The sequence below is a fragment of the Cygnus olor genome, chromosome 19, assembly GCF_009769625.2.
Source record: "Cygnus olor isolate bCygOlo1 chromosome 19, bCygOlo1.pri.v2, whole genome shotgun sequence".
NCBI lineage: Eukaryota > Metazoa > Chordata > Aves > Anseriformes > Anatidae > Cygnus > Cygnus olor.
Window position 1 is genome coordinate 10,438,288 of NC_049187.1, and position 17,985 is coordinate 10,456,272.

General features: G+C 36.4%; 1 protein-coding gene across 8 annotated transcripts in view; it reads right to left on the minus strand.

The window, feature by feature from the left end:
* Positions 1-17,985, minus strand: part of DENND1A (DENN domain containing 1A) — a 194,153-nt gene that overhangs the window by 57,841 nt on the left and 118,327 nt on the right. For all 8 annotated transcript variants that reach the window (XM_040531311.1, XM_040531309.1, XM_040531308.1 and 5 more), the window contains one exon: positions 15,278-15,403. In XM_040531311.1, coding sequence (XP_040387245.1) covers positions 15,278-15,403 — 126 coding nt within the window. The remainder of the gene's footprint in view (positions 1-15,277; positions 15,404-17,985) is intronic.

Here is a 17,985-nt window from a genome sequence, read left to right on the forward strand (position 1 = left end):
ACTCACCTCTGCAGGTCCCTGAATTATTCATGACAGAAAACCACACCAAGATCTGAAACATACTAGTTATAACTCTTGGGTTATCATTAAAAGCTGTACCTTTTGAAGAATGCATTTTCATATTGACCAAGAAACTAAGCTTCAATTTTGTATAGGTCACCAGATTGCAGTGTGATTAAACCAGCGTATTTGGCTGATCCTTATCGTCAATGGAATGCAAAAAACCAACTCAAGTTTCCTCTGTTTTTGTTCACTAACTGAAATGGTTAAGAATTAAAAAGAAAAACATTTTGTAAAACCAGAGAGATGAGCGAGTACCACTGAGGTCATAATGGCTGGAATGTATTTAATACAAACTCCCCTGTCTCCATATTACCTGTGGATATTACCTTCGAGCTGCACAGATTAAATTACACGAGCTGCTCATGGCTCTCATTATAATCAGGGTATGGTTGAACACACCAAGACAGCTGACACTGGTAATCCAAGACTCTTCTTAGCACATACAGAAAAAATCTCCAATAATAACTAGCACTGTCTCTTACAACAATACAGAAATCAATTGAATGGGATGATAAAAATGCTTTGTAGTCTGTACCATACTATTTTTAATAATTCTGCAGATGCAGCATAAAGACAAAAATACCTTGTGTAATACAGGTTTTTACAAAAGCCTTGAGATAAGCCCATTCCCCAGCACTGAAGGCACTGTGGCTTTAGCTTCTACTCTAGAATGACATGTATACAAGAAGAGATGGGTACATAAGGTACTCAACACAGTTTCTTAAACAGAAAGATGATTCGGAAACAAAACCACTACCGAAACAGTGGTTCACTCAGTGCCTGAAATAGAGACGGGATGGGAGAGCCTTATCCGCTCAGGGCCTGAAACAAGTTCTTGCCTTTTCTTTCTCTCTTTATGACAAGTTGTGTAATTCTCTAGCAACACCATTTCTAGTGGCTGATACCTAAATTTAGGATAAAGAAAAAAAAACAAACAACAAATGAAAGATGAGTACAAAACCAGTTTCATAACAGAAGGGCCGTAAGTGATCACATGAAAAGGCCTGGTGTTCTGTCTCCAAGGTAGCCAAAGCAGATGCTTTGGAAAGACCAGGAAGGTGGAGAGCCTGAATGTTATTTCTCCCCTCTATCAGAGGGATCTTCATCTGAAGAAATTCAGTTAGTCTGCTGTCGCTGGTATATTAAATAAACCTGAACAAAGGCTTCTTTCAAGTCTCTCTCCAGTCTCCCCCCATAACCAATACAAAGTTCCTCAGTATCATCCAATAGGCTTTACCCAGCAGGTTTATTACCTATTGTACAAAGAATAGCCCCTTGTTTGTTTCAAATCTGTCCGGTTACAAACCTTACTGGATTGCCCCTTTATTATTTTTTATTTATTTTTTTGGTTTTGTTTCTGTTTTTATAGTGGAATGAGAACAATGAGAAACAATGAGAAGTCACTCCCTACCCACCTCCTTCCAATTGTCTGGGAGACTTCTTCCTGCAAAACGCTCTACAAGATTGTCTGGCATGCATAGTATCTTCCAATATTCAAACAACCAGATTAGACATGTTATGGGAAAAATGTGCAAAAATGCTGTCTGTAAGCAAAAGGTAGGTATGTTTAGCTATCAGGATAAGTATGTGCAGGTGTCAGAATTAAAGAGAGGAAGAGCACAATGTAACTATATTGTATTTTCATCAGTGATGATAAACTTTGTTTCCCCAAGGTCTAACTCACCACCACAACTATATATGTCCCAAGCTTGGTCTCTAGAGACAAGAAAAAACGTACAGAGGAGGGATTCCAAAATTTGACACTATTTCTGCATTGTTTTAATGTTCCTGACAAGTGCTCCATTGTTTCTTAGCCATGTACACACTTCATTTCAGTAATTAGCTGTCAGAGAGGGCCCAACAGCAACTTAGCATTGTCTGCTCAAATCATATTAATGAAATGCAATCCACTCAAATGTCCTGAATGCATATCTGTAATTGCATTAAATAGAGAGGCTGGGGACATCAGCAAACTTCAACTTCTGAACATGGCATTACGATCAAGCGCGTTAATCCGTTATTTCCTAGGGATTTGACAACCAACTAATACTGCAGAGCTTCCTGTGCAATAATAAAGACTGATGTTCCAACATTATTTTGACTTTTTTAAACCATAAAAAGTGACTTTTTAGACTCTAGGATATCAAAGTAAAAGCTGTGCATAATATTTGTGAATGCAACACCTTTAAAGGCAGAAAAAAAACCAAAACTGCAGGTTGCAGCATCACGGAAGTTGTTTCTATGTTTAGAAATTCAGCATCTGCACGTTAAAACTAAATGTAGGATACTCAGGATACACTAAGCATATGAAAAATTAAGTAACCCCCAAGATCCTTATCAAATACATAGGCTTTTAATGTTTCCTATATGACTATTATGACCAGTATCCCCACAGAATACAAAATGCAATCCATTTCTTCTCTTTGCAAACTGACACTTGCCAGTCAAATCATTGTATCATTTTCTGTTTCATGCCCTTCATCACCAAAGACTTTTCCAAAAAAACAGTTTTGGACAAGATGAAAAACAAGACACAAGAAAAACATGTAGGGGAAGTGTCCTGTGGGTATAAATAGATTCTGGAAAACTTTCATGTCAGTTATGACTGCAAAATTGCTATTCAAGTTTAATTAAAATTGAGCACAATAAGCCATGGCGAGATAACGGATGGGAAATGTAGCTTTAGGGCAGAGTTACAGTGCCTAAAACCCTGGCTAGTAGTGATGCTTTTGTTTTGGTTCTGTTTGGCAACTACTCTCAAGATTTCTGAAACATCTTAATTATAATGATTCACAGAAATTCACAGAAGAGAACAGTGCTGCATTTGAGTTAACTCAAGATCTGCAACATATGTCAAATAGATGAGATACTCAGTGCTGCAATAGGATCTAGTCTTTAATTTCACTCATGTTCATACCCATCTGTAAAAAAATTAATCTTTCCTCACACATGTAGAAATTGTTTGAATACCGTTTCTCTCCATAGTTGAAGGTAGCAATCAAATCCTGTGGCACACAGAACTACCGAAGCCTTCGGAACAACTTTGACTCAAGGAAATCTACACTCCTTATCAGAGAGAGCTTCTTTGCTCACACTGGAAACTCCTCTAAGAAAGCTAGAATGCAATTTAGTCAAGATGTAAAGGAGAATGCATGATTAAGTGACATTTAGAAGAGAATACATACTGCAAACATTCGCCTAAAATCCCCAAATGAGGAGAGATGAGACATATATACGTTTTTAAAATTTTGATTACCAAGTCCTCCCTACTAAATGGAAAGCTATTACTTCGAAACAAAACGTAGCTCTAGTTTTAATAGATATTTTTGTGGAAAACACTTACATGCATGTTACAACTAAAAATTTACCTTAAGCATGAACTTCGTTGCTTAGGTTCAGCTTCTGTAAGAACTAATTTAAAAGAACCCAACACTTTCTGAATGATGCTGGTTAGGTGCTTTTAATTACAGTGAATACACTGCAAAAGTATCACCAACACAGAAAAAAAAAAAAGCATTACTTGCTATCACTCCATGGAAACTAACTCTACTCACAAGATTCTATTGCAAGAGACAATACAGCCATTTATTTATTATTTTTTAGGCAAGTAAGTAAGGTAATGACAGCATTCCTATTCTTTGACTGCCTTCAAGTGCTGAGTATAAAATGGATGTATATGTGAGAAGAAAGCGTCTTAGATAAGAATGTTCTTTATATTTCACATGTTTTTAGTGGAGAATTTAGTTGACAAATGAACTTTACCTACACAAGTACAGGCAGATCCTTTAAGGAAGGCAAATTAATCACATTTGTAATCCTTACAAATTGCTTTCATTTTCACCATTAATCCTCTCTAAGAACAAACGCTCTAGAGATACAGATTTTAACTACTGCTTTGAGAGCTTCACCAAAAATAATTATTTGATACATCTTTGATTTTCACTGAACAGCAGGACTAAGCAATGTTCATATAGCATTTAGAGTGCATTCAGAGCAAAGACATGCCACCTTCATTTCATTTTAAGAATCTAGTAATGCTTAATGCTAAATAGGATGCTTCAAGAGAGCAATGTCAGTAATAAGTTTTATTAGTTTAGAACAAACTACATATATGTACGTATACAGACAACTGGCATATGGTTCTCACACAAGATATACTGTGAAATTTCTTATTTTATAAATCACAAAACCAAATACTACACCAGAAATTATTCAAAAGAGAGCTACATTAGGGACACAAAAGTAACCTTTAAGGAGTTAAATTGTCCTCAACTACAAGTCAAGTTGAAACTTATTTAATTAGGTTCTGTATTTGAAAAAATGAAATAAATTCTTTCATTAACTAAACCAAACTCCCTTAAAGGCAACAATATGTTCCCTCTCTGTCAGGACACCGCGCAATGAAATCTTTATTTTAATTGGGGTTAGCTACGGGGCCATTTGGCTTCAGATGCTTTGTTTATCAGCCCTAAGCTTTACAGCTTAGCCAGTACTTGAAATATTTTACTACAGAATGATTTCATTAAAAAAAAACAAAAAAAAAAACACTCTTCCAAGTAGTTTTATATAGAGATCATTTTAAATGTGCATTTCAAAAATTGGAAGTCCAAGCCAAAGGTATCTCGAAAGAAAAACACTGATTTCCTTTGGCATTATTGTGATGCAGGTCTCCCTTACAAATGCCTGTTTTAATGGTATCTGCATCGTGCCCTTCCCTAAGCAACCCAGCGAAGATGCGGCTGTAGAACAATGGATCTCTCCATGGCGATGACTACAGCGAGGCAACCAAACACACCTAATTTTTGTCCTTTGTCACAACCACACTTTTTTTGTTGTAGACAATGTTTCAGAACCCCTAGCATTGTGCAGATTTGCATTTCATACCTAACCAGGGCTGCAGGAAATGAGGAAGACCTTCTGCATGTGTAAGAACTCAGACAAACCTCTTGTAAAAATAAAAAACATGCTTTATATAAAACTCACTTAAGTGCACAGCTTACATTCCTTTTTTTTTGTACATCTTTGAACTTCTAATGTGAAGACCCCGTGATCTGAAAAGCTTTGAGTTGATCATGCTTATTTTAATTCAGTTTTAAAACAAAGAAAATGAATTCTTATTAAGTAGGTGACACCTCTTCTCTATATTAAACCAATTTACAAATACTATTCAACTTCAGTAACATAGTTACTGAAAATATTCCAGAAAACAGTTATCACAAGAATGGACAGTGAATAGGAACTCCACAAAAGCATGCACTAGTTCGTTTCAAACTGCAGCTAAAAATCAATGAAATAATCCTGTTTTATTGTGAGCGTCAAGCATAGACTGAATTTTGGATTTAATTCTGAAACCTCCAAGCCTTAGTGTTTCTAAAAATAAAAATCTCCAAACCTAATTTCCGCATATGAAATACAGTATTACGGTATTTTCATATTCTCTTCTTCCATCACTAAAATTTGATCTGTCAAAGACAGACTTCTTCTTTTTCAGAATTTTAAGAATTGTTTCATGTAATTCCTAGCTGTTTTCCAGAGGATATTGCTGTTACATCGCTAATAGCTACATACTTGTTATATACTACACCAAGCTACATAAATTAAGAAATAAACACTATGCCAATACTATTTTACTAAGTCCAGTTTAAGAATTTTTTTTCTTGATTTTTAAAACAAACTTACTGTCTTACTTTTGTTCTCAGCAATAAAAGCATTGCTGCCAAATCTGACAGAATAAAGTTTAACTTAATCAAGGCACTGATTTATGTGCTTCATGTTTATGCTACCTTAAATCTTATTATTTGTAGGTATATATATATTTATATTTAGTGTTGACAGCCATACATTTTTCTCTAGATAGCTTTTTGCATATCTTCTCTGTACTGTTCCCATGTGAGAACTATAATGAAATGAGCTGCTTCTGCAACTTCTCAGCAGGTATTTTGATTTCAGAGTAATCACAGTTTTCTCTACAATCTTTATACAATTTATGTCCTGATCATCTAACAAATAAGTAAAAGACTTAAATTGACATCAATATGTATACTTTTCTCTAACAATGCAAACTAATTGTATATCTCTAAACGAGAAAAATGTTTATTCAAAAAAAAAAATAAATCTAGTGAATATACCAACTATTGAGTTCAAAGCAAAAACACCACATGTGTCTAAATAAATATCAAGGAAGTGTCAGAGGTAAATGAGGAGAGACCAGGTGAAGTGTGTGTGATGTGTTAATTGTATTCAAAAAAATAATAGAGGCAAGACAGAGAAGCTGAACTTCCAATTATCATAATGGTATCTACTTCACAACACATTTTCAAACTTAAAAGAGACATTTTAAACCATAGGAATTCTGAGTAGAAAACCTCCAGCTGTGTTCTGCATAAATCTTGTACACTGTACATACACAGTTTATTTAAATACCAAGTAAAGTTATGACTTACAAAATGCATATTTCAGTCACAATAGAATATCTGTCATTGCCAAAAGTTACTCATCATTCAATGAAAGGAACAGAAAACAACAAATTAAATTAGAAAAATATATGAAAAGAAGGAACCTTTTTATTCGATGTGTTACTAGACTGAAGTTGTTTGTTCTTTAAAGAACAACACATTCATCATCCCTCTGCAGGGTTTACATTTTAGATATAGAATGAAGAAGAAAAAGGTGGTGGTCTCATTGCTGAAATTATTTTTGCCTATATAACATTCTGGTCATGAGCCAGAATTTATCTTTTACTAATGCTCTGTCCATACCAAAATCAGTATATTTGGAAAAAAAGCTGCCTAATTGTCCAATGATATACACAAGACAAAGCAAACAAGGGGCTTAGTCCCATTCCATATTCTCCCCTCAGAAGCCCCACGCAAGTAATGAGTACAAGGTGAACACCCAGACTGCAGTACCCCCGTCCCTCCCCAGGACTGCAGAGTCGAGGTGACAGCATGCACACTACTGAAGCTTCCTTCACATGTGATTTTGCTAAGCCCCAGGGCAGTATCAGAATACCTCAGTGTGATGCTGAAGAAAAGTACCTCTGAATGAGAGCAGGTCTCCTATGCTGTCTGTCACAGCAATCAATCACACTGAACTGTCAATTATGCCAGGCATACAAATGTCTCATTCTGTCTTTAAGCCTGTAACTTTTTAGGCTTTAACAGAATGAGCTCTACCACTTATCTATGCAAATCATTACAAATAATGTTGATTTACTGCCTTTCCCTTTATTTAAATATCCCTTTTTGTACTAGAAGCTTATGTTCTAAATCATACACAATCTGTAATGTGCATGGTGAAAGCCCAGAGCAGCCTTTTTCTGTTATTAAGCTCTATTAGTTTGTTCCTAACCTGACTAAATATTCTAATCTTTATCATTATTCCATCAAGTTTGCCTGCTACAGAAGTCTACTTCAGAAATCTAAAACCCCAAACCTCTTCTACCATCCTCTTTCATGGGCTACTTTCTGTTGAAATTTATAGCTGCTCACACTAGTGAGATTGTAGATTTTCACCTGCCTGAATGGTCTTTTGTTGTTTGTTTTTGTTTTTCTAATACAAAATGGAACTTATTCATAGTTCATTTAAAAAACACACACTCACCGAGTGCCTTACACAGAAGACGAATTCAATGGTCCTGTTATTTTATCCTTGGTGTTTGTTTACTTGCTTCATTGTTCTACTCTAAGTCCCCTGCGCTTTATTAGTTCAGGAAATATCTTCAACTTTTGCTGCATGGCGGCATTTGCACACTGCTTCATTGCTTGCTGGGGCTGTGCACTCTCAATTATAAGTAAAGTACCAGGAGAAAACACAATAAAAACAAAGGCTAAATGTAAGTCAAAAACAAAGGCTTGAAACAAATTGAGGAAAAACAAAAACAAATGTAGAAAATGGTACAAAACACAGAGAATCTGGTGTGAAAGGCACAGAGGAATAATTTGTCAGCTGAACGTACAAATCCTTCCACAGTAAAGCTGAAGTATCATGGTTCTTTCTACTCCTCACCGTAAACCTTCCCTGGTAACGGGAAGATTTAGAGGCTTTTGAACAAAGATACTTTTATTTCTCCAGCACCAACACAGAAGACACCCAGAGTGACCTTACCCGGTCTGATGGCTGAACATGTAATTTCTACTGAGGCTGCAAAGTTACTCATACAATGAAACACAAGATTCACAATGCTCACAGATTCCAACAAAGATAACACAGAAACTTAAGTGTCAGCATGTACCAGGTAAACACCGACAATCTCAAGAGCAGTCTTGTGAGCACCCGCCCTCTGACAACCACGTGCAAAGGAACGTAGCGTTTCAGCTATTACTGCACTACAAGGTGCACAGAACACGATCCTTACCTTGGACAACATTTCCAGACTGAAGTACAAAACCATCCTCATTCTACCTATTCTTTGATTTTTGGTTTTGAACTTACAAGCCCCTGACATATCAAGACAACTCTGGTGACAGGGAAGGATCTACTCTGTATACAATGCATACCTTTAAAACTTACATGTGGGGAAAATAAAAAGCTACACAAATGGTGGCTACATAGGTAAGGAAGCAACTGAGATGTGGCAATTACTGGGAGTTGAAACCAACTATTTGCTCTACCACTGAATAACTTAAAAAACATTTTACCATGGCAACAATCACACTTCATAGTGGATAAAGCATCAAATGCTACAAAGCCTTTTCAAAGCACATTATGCACCAGTACGTAACGTGCACATTTCCATGTTCCTGCACACATACTCCAACAAAATTTCTGTTTGGACTCATCTCACATTTGCCTCTTTACTCTGCACCACATGCCATCACTTCTTGTCTGACCTCTGTCCCACTCAGATCTCAAGGCACTGGCATTGTTAAAGGAATTGATAGTGCTAGTCTGAGCAAGGGACTGGTATAAAACAATACACTGACCTTACGTCAGGCCATCACACTGCTGCTTTAATGTCTTCCTGAGAAATGTATTGATTTGTGTTACTGGTATCATCATACTACTTACGAATCCCTGAAGCTTAAATCCTAACTGGTATAAGAAGCCAAAACAGTTGAGTAAACTATCCTCTTAGAGCACTTTGAGGCTCCCACTGCTGGGGGACACACAAATAACTATGGAGCTAATCTCTGCTTAGCACCTGGGTTCAGGCTGATAAACCTGAATAAGATTGAGAAACTAATCATGAAGGCACAAAAGAGATTAATGGAAATTCATGAAAAAGATTCGCTTCATGGAAAAGATTCACTTATTGTCAGTAATTCCCAATGCATTCAAGTTTGTACTGATTTCTATTTACAATTCTCATTCAATCTGAAAGCTGCAGGTTATACAGAATAATACAACAGTCTTAAACTGGGAATATCATCCACTGGCAGAATCACTGTAACACCACTAGTTCCTTCGAACAGTTCTGTTTCATTATTAGCATCTTAACACTTCAGTAAGTTCCCAACTACTATTCCATATGTTTTAAATGTAATTGAAACACAACAATGGATGTTTCAAACCACAACAACATATTTCCTTAGTTCGATACAGGGAGGCAGATAATTTCATTCTTGTTGGAGACATCACAAAACAGAACAACAGTATTTTCCAGGAATCTGCAAAAGTTAAAGTTACTGGCCATGCCTTCTCAGGACCGAAAGCAAATATTCAATACAAATGTGTGTGTGTGTACGCACACACACATCTCAATAAGACATTAATCAATAAGATGCTACAAACATTTTTCTATACATTTTTCATTCCAACAGTAATTTCATAATATCCACATGAAAAAATTAATTACACTTTTAATACAATCATAGCTCCATTTACCATCTTACTCCCCACTCTTTTTAAACTTACTTTGTTTAGAAACAGAGCAGAGCTTGATAGTTAACACTGTTATTACTTCATTCCGATTCATTTGCCAACAGAGAGAAGGGCCTCTCAAGGAGAGCAAAGAAATAAAGGATTTCATCGGGCAGACTTCGAGAAAAGGGTGTGAGCCAAATAATAAGGAATACAGTTCTCACTACAAGTATTGCAACTATATTAATTATTTCACCCCCTCAGAGACATTGCCACAAATTACAAGACTGGCACATACTGGGAGTATGCACAGGTGTCGCCACTGAATAAATCCAGTATAAAATATGGAAATTAGGAATAACTAGCATATTCACAATCCAGCAAAATCAGATTTATATGGATTATATAAATGAGAGAAAGGTCTAGCTTCAGGTAATATGACAATACAAGCAAAAAATTGCTTCACAAAGAATGCAGAGTTCATCACCCTAATGGCTAGATTAATAAAGCCATAATCAACCAGATCAGTGCTTTAAAAACGAACGACAGCATCGCGATTCAAATCCAAACGCACACCAAAATCTTTCACATAGATATGCCTTTTCAGTTGTGTACCAGAAATAAAACAATTTGCTTGATTTCACCTTGCATTACATATACCTCTCACTTCAGTATATCACGTATACTGAGTCATGAAAAAGATATCTAATTCTGCAGTGTCTGCAGGTAATAAGGAGTTATCAACTCTAGACAGCAAAGCTGAAAACTACTTGCAGGAGCACTTAGCTGCTGATATCTGCTTGGATTATTAATGTTAAAATTAGGCTCCCTTACCCATTAAAAAGTAGCAGCACTGCAAAAGAAAAGGACAGAAAATTTCACTTTACAGTGTATTTATAGCAATGAAATACAGACAAAAGGAACCAAGATATGGAAACTGGAATACCTGTTCAGATAATACAGATTCTGTAAGTGCAAGTAAACAAGCATTTCAAATCTGTCAGGGGAAAAAAAAAAGAAAAGAGAAAGAGTTGTATTCCTCACACATAATGCCTGTTGCAAAGTTCACTGGAGTGACCATATATCCGAGGAACAGACAACAAAGCTTTTCACTGGAGAAGACTGTATGTCAAGCTTGGAGTCTGCTGTTAAACTACACTAGGTGAAGAAAATGATCTAATGTGGCTTACGTTACCTACACACTGGCATGACAAACCTAAAACCAGTTGATGGTGTTCTATCATACCCTACCTGCTACTGCTCGTAGTGAATCTATGGAGTGAGCTTACCTTTATCACAGATGTTAGGATGTTTCTTAACAAAGATTGTCTGTGAAAGAAAACCAATGAAACGTTGTCTCTAACCACTAGGTGTCAGCATAAGAAAGTGCACAGTCAACAACTTGGATGCAGTTAACAGGTCTCATTTTTCCTCCCCAGTTACCAATATACACAACTCTTAAGTACTGCAAACCACCTTTACATACAGACAGTAATTACAGAGATATTTCTATTGAAGATGAGCTGATTTTGTGAACTAAATACTTAAAAACTGATAAAAACATTCCTTCCACAAACAGCAAAAAATTAGGAATTAAAAAAAACAACATTCAAGTGAATAAAATGCTCACAATGGTGTGTCACTGCTGAAGATTTAAGTAACATTCTTAAAATTAACAATCCGCATCAATACAGCCAAAGTAAACACACTGCTTCTAATGTGTTTTATTGTACTTAATAGCAACAGGTTGTGGGGACCATAAGTACACCACATGTACTAGATTCACTTCCACACTTCCAATCTGGCTTAAAGCAATTTGCAGAAACACCTGTGCACAGTAGGAAACACAAATGAATCAGTTATTTTGTTACATAAATATTTCTGATTACAATTGCAGTTTCTATTAGCTGGATATGTGTTTCCATGCAAAAACTCTAGCTATTGAAGTCCTCAGGAAGTTTACAGTAGCAGCAACTCCTTCCTTGTCAGTGTACTGGTTTGAAAATTCAGTATGTTACCTTATTATCTTTGGATTAGAAGCTTCCAAAGAGAGTAAGACTTCCTAATATGCTTAAATATAATATGAATTTAAAGTCTGCTCTGTGACACATTCTGGGCCTACACAGAATAATGAAAAATAACTTCACACCATTTATCCTGGAAAGTCAACTCACACCAGATGAGATGGTCTACATAATTAAATTGCCTTATGAAAACTATGAAAGGAGGCAAAGCTGCTGCTGCTTTGAATTTATTTCCTAATTATCAATAATTTTAAAGCAACAGTCAGATTTCTTGAGTTACAGGACATCAAATGCAGCAAGCTACATCATGTGCAGCATTGCTTACGCCCCATATTTACAGTAAGATGTGAAGGCAACGAGAGAAAAAAAAATCACAATGGAAATATTTGAAAATATGGTATGTTCTTTTCCTATAAGCTACATCTTCTATTTGCTTTTCTATTTGTCTCAGACATATCAAAAAGATTTTATTTGCAACTGCTTATTCTGTAAGTTTCAAAAACAATTTTTCCATTTTTTTTTTTAAAGTAAATGATGACATCCACTGTGGTCTTTGTAGATTCTGATGCATTAATGGATATCAAACTGTACACACCTGAGTATTCCTCCACTATTGAACAAGAAACTCGTATCATTTCGTATGAAACGATCACAATTGTGTATTGTAACTCGTTTGAACGCCTGTTAATATATTACCACACACAGAGTAATCTGAGCTGATCAGATGACAAGAAGTAACAACAAACATAACTACTGTGCAGAAAATCGCACTATGTGAGAGCAGAGAATACTGCAAGTATTCTGCAAGTGCAGCATCCAGAGTACAGCACACCAGAAAACACAGTGCTTTAAGTTCCAGGATGCATTACTGATTGTCAGTTATGATGCTTTGGAATTACTGCATTTTCTTTTGTGAAATTAGCAAGCACATTTTCTAATTGTTTTGCTCATTACATACTATTGTTTGGAGTTTTGCTGTACCTTCTTCACAGCAGGTTTTCCAAGGGTTTTGAACTAACTTTTAAATGTGATGTTCCCAACAGTAACAATAGTCTCTCACTAACTGCATTCACTGGTGACATATTCTAAAATGGAAGAAAAGTGTACGGCAGTTGTGTGACCCACCCAATACCTTACAGAACATCTGTGACAGAACTGGAAATGGAATGAAGGTTATTTGATCCTGACGTGTTCAGTACATGAAACACTTGCCATGTTTTGCAAATTACCTTTATATTAATTTCTGATTATAAATTTCAATATGAAGATTTGACTTTTAATTTATAACATGACTTTTGAAAGGAAGCTTTGAAATTTTCCACTTCCTGATTCTTAAAATGAGATTTTATGATACATATGTGCAATCATATTTACATGTTTTCTTTGATGGAATCATAAGCGAACTAAACAACCTCTGCTTCCTCAGGTTAGCTGCAATTTCTAGAGAAGTGCCATTGTCAACTTATTTTGAATGTTCATCTTTAACATTCAGCCTTCAAAATACCAGATGGTATTTCCAGAAAAGCAATTTAAATTTTTATTTTTCTTCATAAATCCCTTAGCTAGTTAATCTCACACATATCCAGGCAAAGCATACACCAATATTCCCAGAGTTGCCTGGCAACTACTGGGAGGAGCATCAGAGCACAAGAAGGCCTGCGTAAAGGATGGGAAGTCTCCCTGACATCTTTGTTATATATGTGGACAACAATTTAAATATCTGCCATTATTTCATCTTAAATATTTCAAAAGCAAAATACTTATACTCAACTATATGCACACAAGCCAATGCAATTTATTTTTTCCACACATGCTATATGCACATCCCTCCAGTAAGAAGGAATCACACTGGCTTCAAAAGTCACTTTGAAACCTGAATATTACTTCTTGGAATAATGCTTATTTAGCGGTGATAACTGGACTGTTTAAAATTCAGACTGAACTATTTTTTCCCTTTGTCTTTAAAGATAACATGTAAAACAAACTATAACAATGAAGAGACTTTAGTTATGGAAACATCCTCAAACAAACAAACAAAAAACACCAAAAAACTATGTCAGCAGTCCACCTTCATTTCTTTTAACATAATGATTAAAATTAGGTTTATTAATGAAGAGATCTGGTGTGCAGACAAGTAATCTTCACGGAAAAGCAGAACGTAAAATACACCTTTTCTCAAACAATAAGCCTTCATTTTTCCTCCATTCATTTAGACTCCCCACTTACACTCAGAACTCATCATAGCAACTTCCAATGGCATTCAAGTTTCTTTTCTGCCTCCAGAAGTTTGCAGGTGAGATGACAATATTAAGGTAAGAGTATGTTTTCCCCTCTACAGAGATTTCCTGAAGCAGACATTGGTCTAAGCAACAGTAGTTCAATTAAGCCTTTGAACACCAGACTGGGATTTATCACTGCATTTGACTTGAACATTGGTTTGTATTGCATTGGTTTCCCTTGATTTAGAAATAGGTAGGGAAACAAAATGTACTTGGAAAATTCTGAAAATACTCCGTGCATCACTCTACAGTTAGTATTTTTAATTCCCCCACCTCGATTTTCTGGGACATATCTCATGAATTAGACCTGAATGTTCATCATACCATTTACCTTGTCTTTCTCTATCAGTTAATGCACACACTTCACTAGGAACCTCCTACACACACTGTAGCCAAACTGGAATGTTACAAAGCATGTGGAAATACATGAATTTGGTTGGACTGACTTGTACTGAAATCCATGAAGTAAGCCTGGAGCACATGCCTCACTAGAAGCAATAAAACTAGGATCAAGCACTGAAAAATTTTTCCCCCACTCAGATAGCACTGAATCGTTGCTAACTAGGGATTAACTTTGAACTAGAAGCATGAGACTGAATTTTCCCAACAGTGATTTATCATCAGTGGTTACAACTGCAGCTAAGTCCTTATATTTCCGTAAAAGCACCATTTCTTTACTAATTTTTTATGTCCTTAAACCCCAAGATTCCACAGACTTTCATGTTTCAAATTTAAGCATATATTGTGTACAAATAAACAAATCTTTTATTACCTTTAAAAACACTACAATGAATACCCAGGTATTGCAGTGAAAGAAAAAGGTGAACTCTACATTAGCCTCTTGTAATAATTAATTTATGTTTTTATCAAATTTCTTCTAATTTAATTATTTTCTAAAAGAAGTAACATCTGTCCCCCTCCATAAGAGTTTTTCTCCTTGTGTGATCTATCATTTGTTGCATCTCTTTCTTTTTTGGAGGCCTGAACACTGTTTTCAGTAATGGTCATCCATACAGCCACAATATCAACCTTAGTAAGTGGATTATACAACGTGAATCCCTGTTAGCTTCCCCCTCTCCTGCTATAGATGCTTACTAATTTCTTACTTACAGGTTCTATTTTCAGTGCGTTTCTGTAGCTCCCGAAGAAAGATGCTTGTGCTTTTAGAAATGCTCTTGCAACACCATCTCCAGTAGTTGTAGAGACTTTCTTCAATCTGCTCTTCAGTGCAGAAACCTGAAATCACATAACCGGTTTAGATTACTCTCATATCACACAGCTTAACACTTTGGGACACAGCTAAAAGAAAAAGCTCTCACCACAGCAGCAATTGTAACAAAAAGAGACACCGAATTCAGAGCTGAATTTTTCTGTTCTAAAATCATTACTCTCACAGCTAAGATATGATGGATTCTACTCAAAAACCAACAGGAAGATAAAAGCTTCATTTCAACCTTCTCTCCTACTTAAAATGGGCCACTAATATGGCGGTAGGTAGTATTTGAAAGGTAGTCCATGAAATTCTGTCATTCTTGATTAGAATCCAGGAAAGAATTTTATCTGAATTAATTAAAACTTCAGACTAATAAGGATTTACTATCTTTTTTTTTTTACTGATATCAAAATGAAATTTAATAGTGAAAAAACAACCCTTCTCTTGCAAATAGAATTCTACAAGTATTGTACATGCACCTCAGAGAGTTGGCACAGAAACTCTTCTAACTAATCAGGCCATCCATCACCACCAAAGCTAAGCTACTTACAGAACAAACTCCATAGGTCTGAAAAAATTGCTTACCACAAATGTATGCGAGTATTTTAGGGGTATATTTCCTTGTATTTTAGAGACTTAATGCAAAATAACAAAATGAGTTTTATTTATGCCTTTGGCAGGTTCCCTTGGCCTGCGTCCAGCCACCCACCCAGCCGCTCTCTCACTCCCCACCTCAACAGGATGGGGGAGAGAAAACATGATGAAAAGCTTGTGGGTTGACACAGAAACAGGAAGATAACTTACCAGTCACCATCACTGGCAAAAATGGGGAAAATTAATTTAACCTCTTCCTCAGGCTCAACTCCGCTCCTTCATTCCCCACTCCTCTACTTCCTCACGTGGCACTGGGGTTCAGTCAGTCTGTAATAGCCCCGCTTCCACTCCTTCCTCCTCACACTTTTACTCACTAGTAAGGGTTTTGCCCTTTCTTAAATACGTTTTCCCAGAGCACCGCCGGCCCTGCTAACGGGCTCAGCTGCGGGGCTGCTTTGAAGCCGGCTGGAGCTGGCTGCGTCCAGCACAGGGCAGCACCGGCCCCTCCTCACAGAGGCCCCCGCAGCCAACCCCTCACCACAGACACCCAGCGCAGCGCAGGAAACAAAACCTACAATTTTTAAAAAGTTTCAAATTAACAATGACATTCTGTCCTTCAAAACAGTCAACATGAAGGTTTTTTCTTCCTGTTTCTCCAAAGATCTGAACCACCTGTGTGTTGGATGATTCTTCTCTTAACCTTCATAGCCCATTCACTCCCACGGTGGAGCTGTTTAATTACCTCAGGACTCTGAGGTGCACTTCAGGCGAACACAGCTGCCCCATTACCCTTTACACAAAGATACTTACCAATCAAACCTTGGCGGATATTACACAAATTCATTTCTATGCAGACAAAGTTAAAATTACTATGATCCAGGTTACCTGAATATTCTTTGCTTTCTATGTATGCCAAGGGCTAAAGTTTTAAGGCTTATCCAATACTGTTCTCTGCACTTCAGAATTTCTCATACATGCAAGAAGGTTCGTGGCTTGGTATCTCTTTTCTAATACTTAGAGCTCAGTAACTACTGAAGTAAGGTTGTGTATCTATATATTATTGTTAGTGACAGCATTTTTCTTTTCCAAACACAAGCTGTGAAAAGAGATGAAAAACCTTTCAAAGACTTAACATCAAGCTTGCTGTGTCTGTGCTGCAGCAGTTATGGGTTTGTTAAATCATTAACAAACAGTTATGTCAGCAGCAATTTTTTAGTATTGGAGACAGAGCCAGAACAAGATAAATTTTCAAGACAGATCGTACAGAACACACAGCAATACAGAAAGAGCAAGCTTCGCATTCGTTCTTGAAATAAATTCACCTGTTTCTTTTAGAGGACATGGCTGCATAACGTGCAAAGCTCAAGAGTGATGGGATACCTTATGCAAAAGGCAGGAAGGAGTAAAAAATTTCAAAAGGAAAGCAGAAAACCACGAAACCCCTAGTCATCTTGATTTGCAGAAGAACATGACTCCACAAATATCCATATTATGAATTTAACAGAAATAATTCTATCAATAATCAGCAAATCTTCCTTCTAACTCAAATGTTTTTCTGAAAAACTCCATCGGGCCAGCTCTATATACTTCACACTACAAAAGAGATATCATAAGAGTATTTATATTTACAAAGTCAGGAAATTCTGCTCTAGTGAACGCAACTAAATGCTTTCTGAGAATATGAACAATATCTCAAAATATACACTCATAGTTCAAATGTTCACATTAATTTCCAAGACCTTTCCACACCCATCCTCCATCTCATAACAAAAAGCTTATTCCAGGATAATTCATATCTCCAAAATTGTAAGAAATGAGCTTTTCTGCCTCAGGGTTTTGCTACCAGCCTGCCCTTCAGTAAATTGGTTTTACTGAACAACTAACTAATCAAGTGCTTCAGTTTTACCCCTCCTGTAAGTACATCCCTCACTTACTCCTTCAGTAGTCTTAGATTTGTGGAGGGCACTAAAGTGACTCCTCATCTTGCTGTATAGGTTTTAAATACATAAAT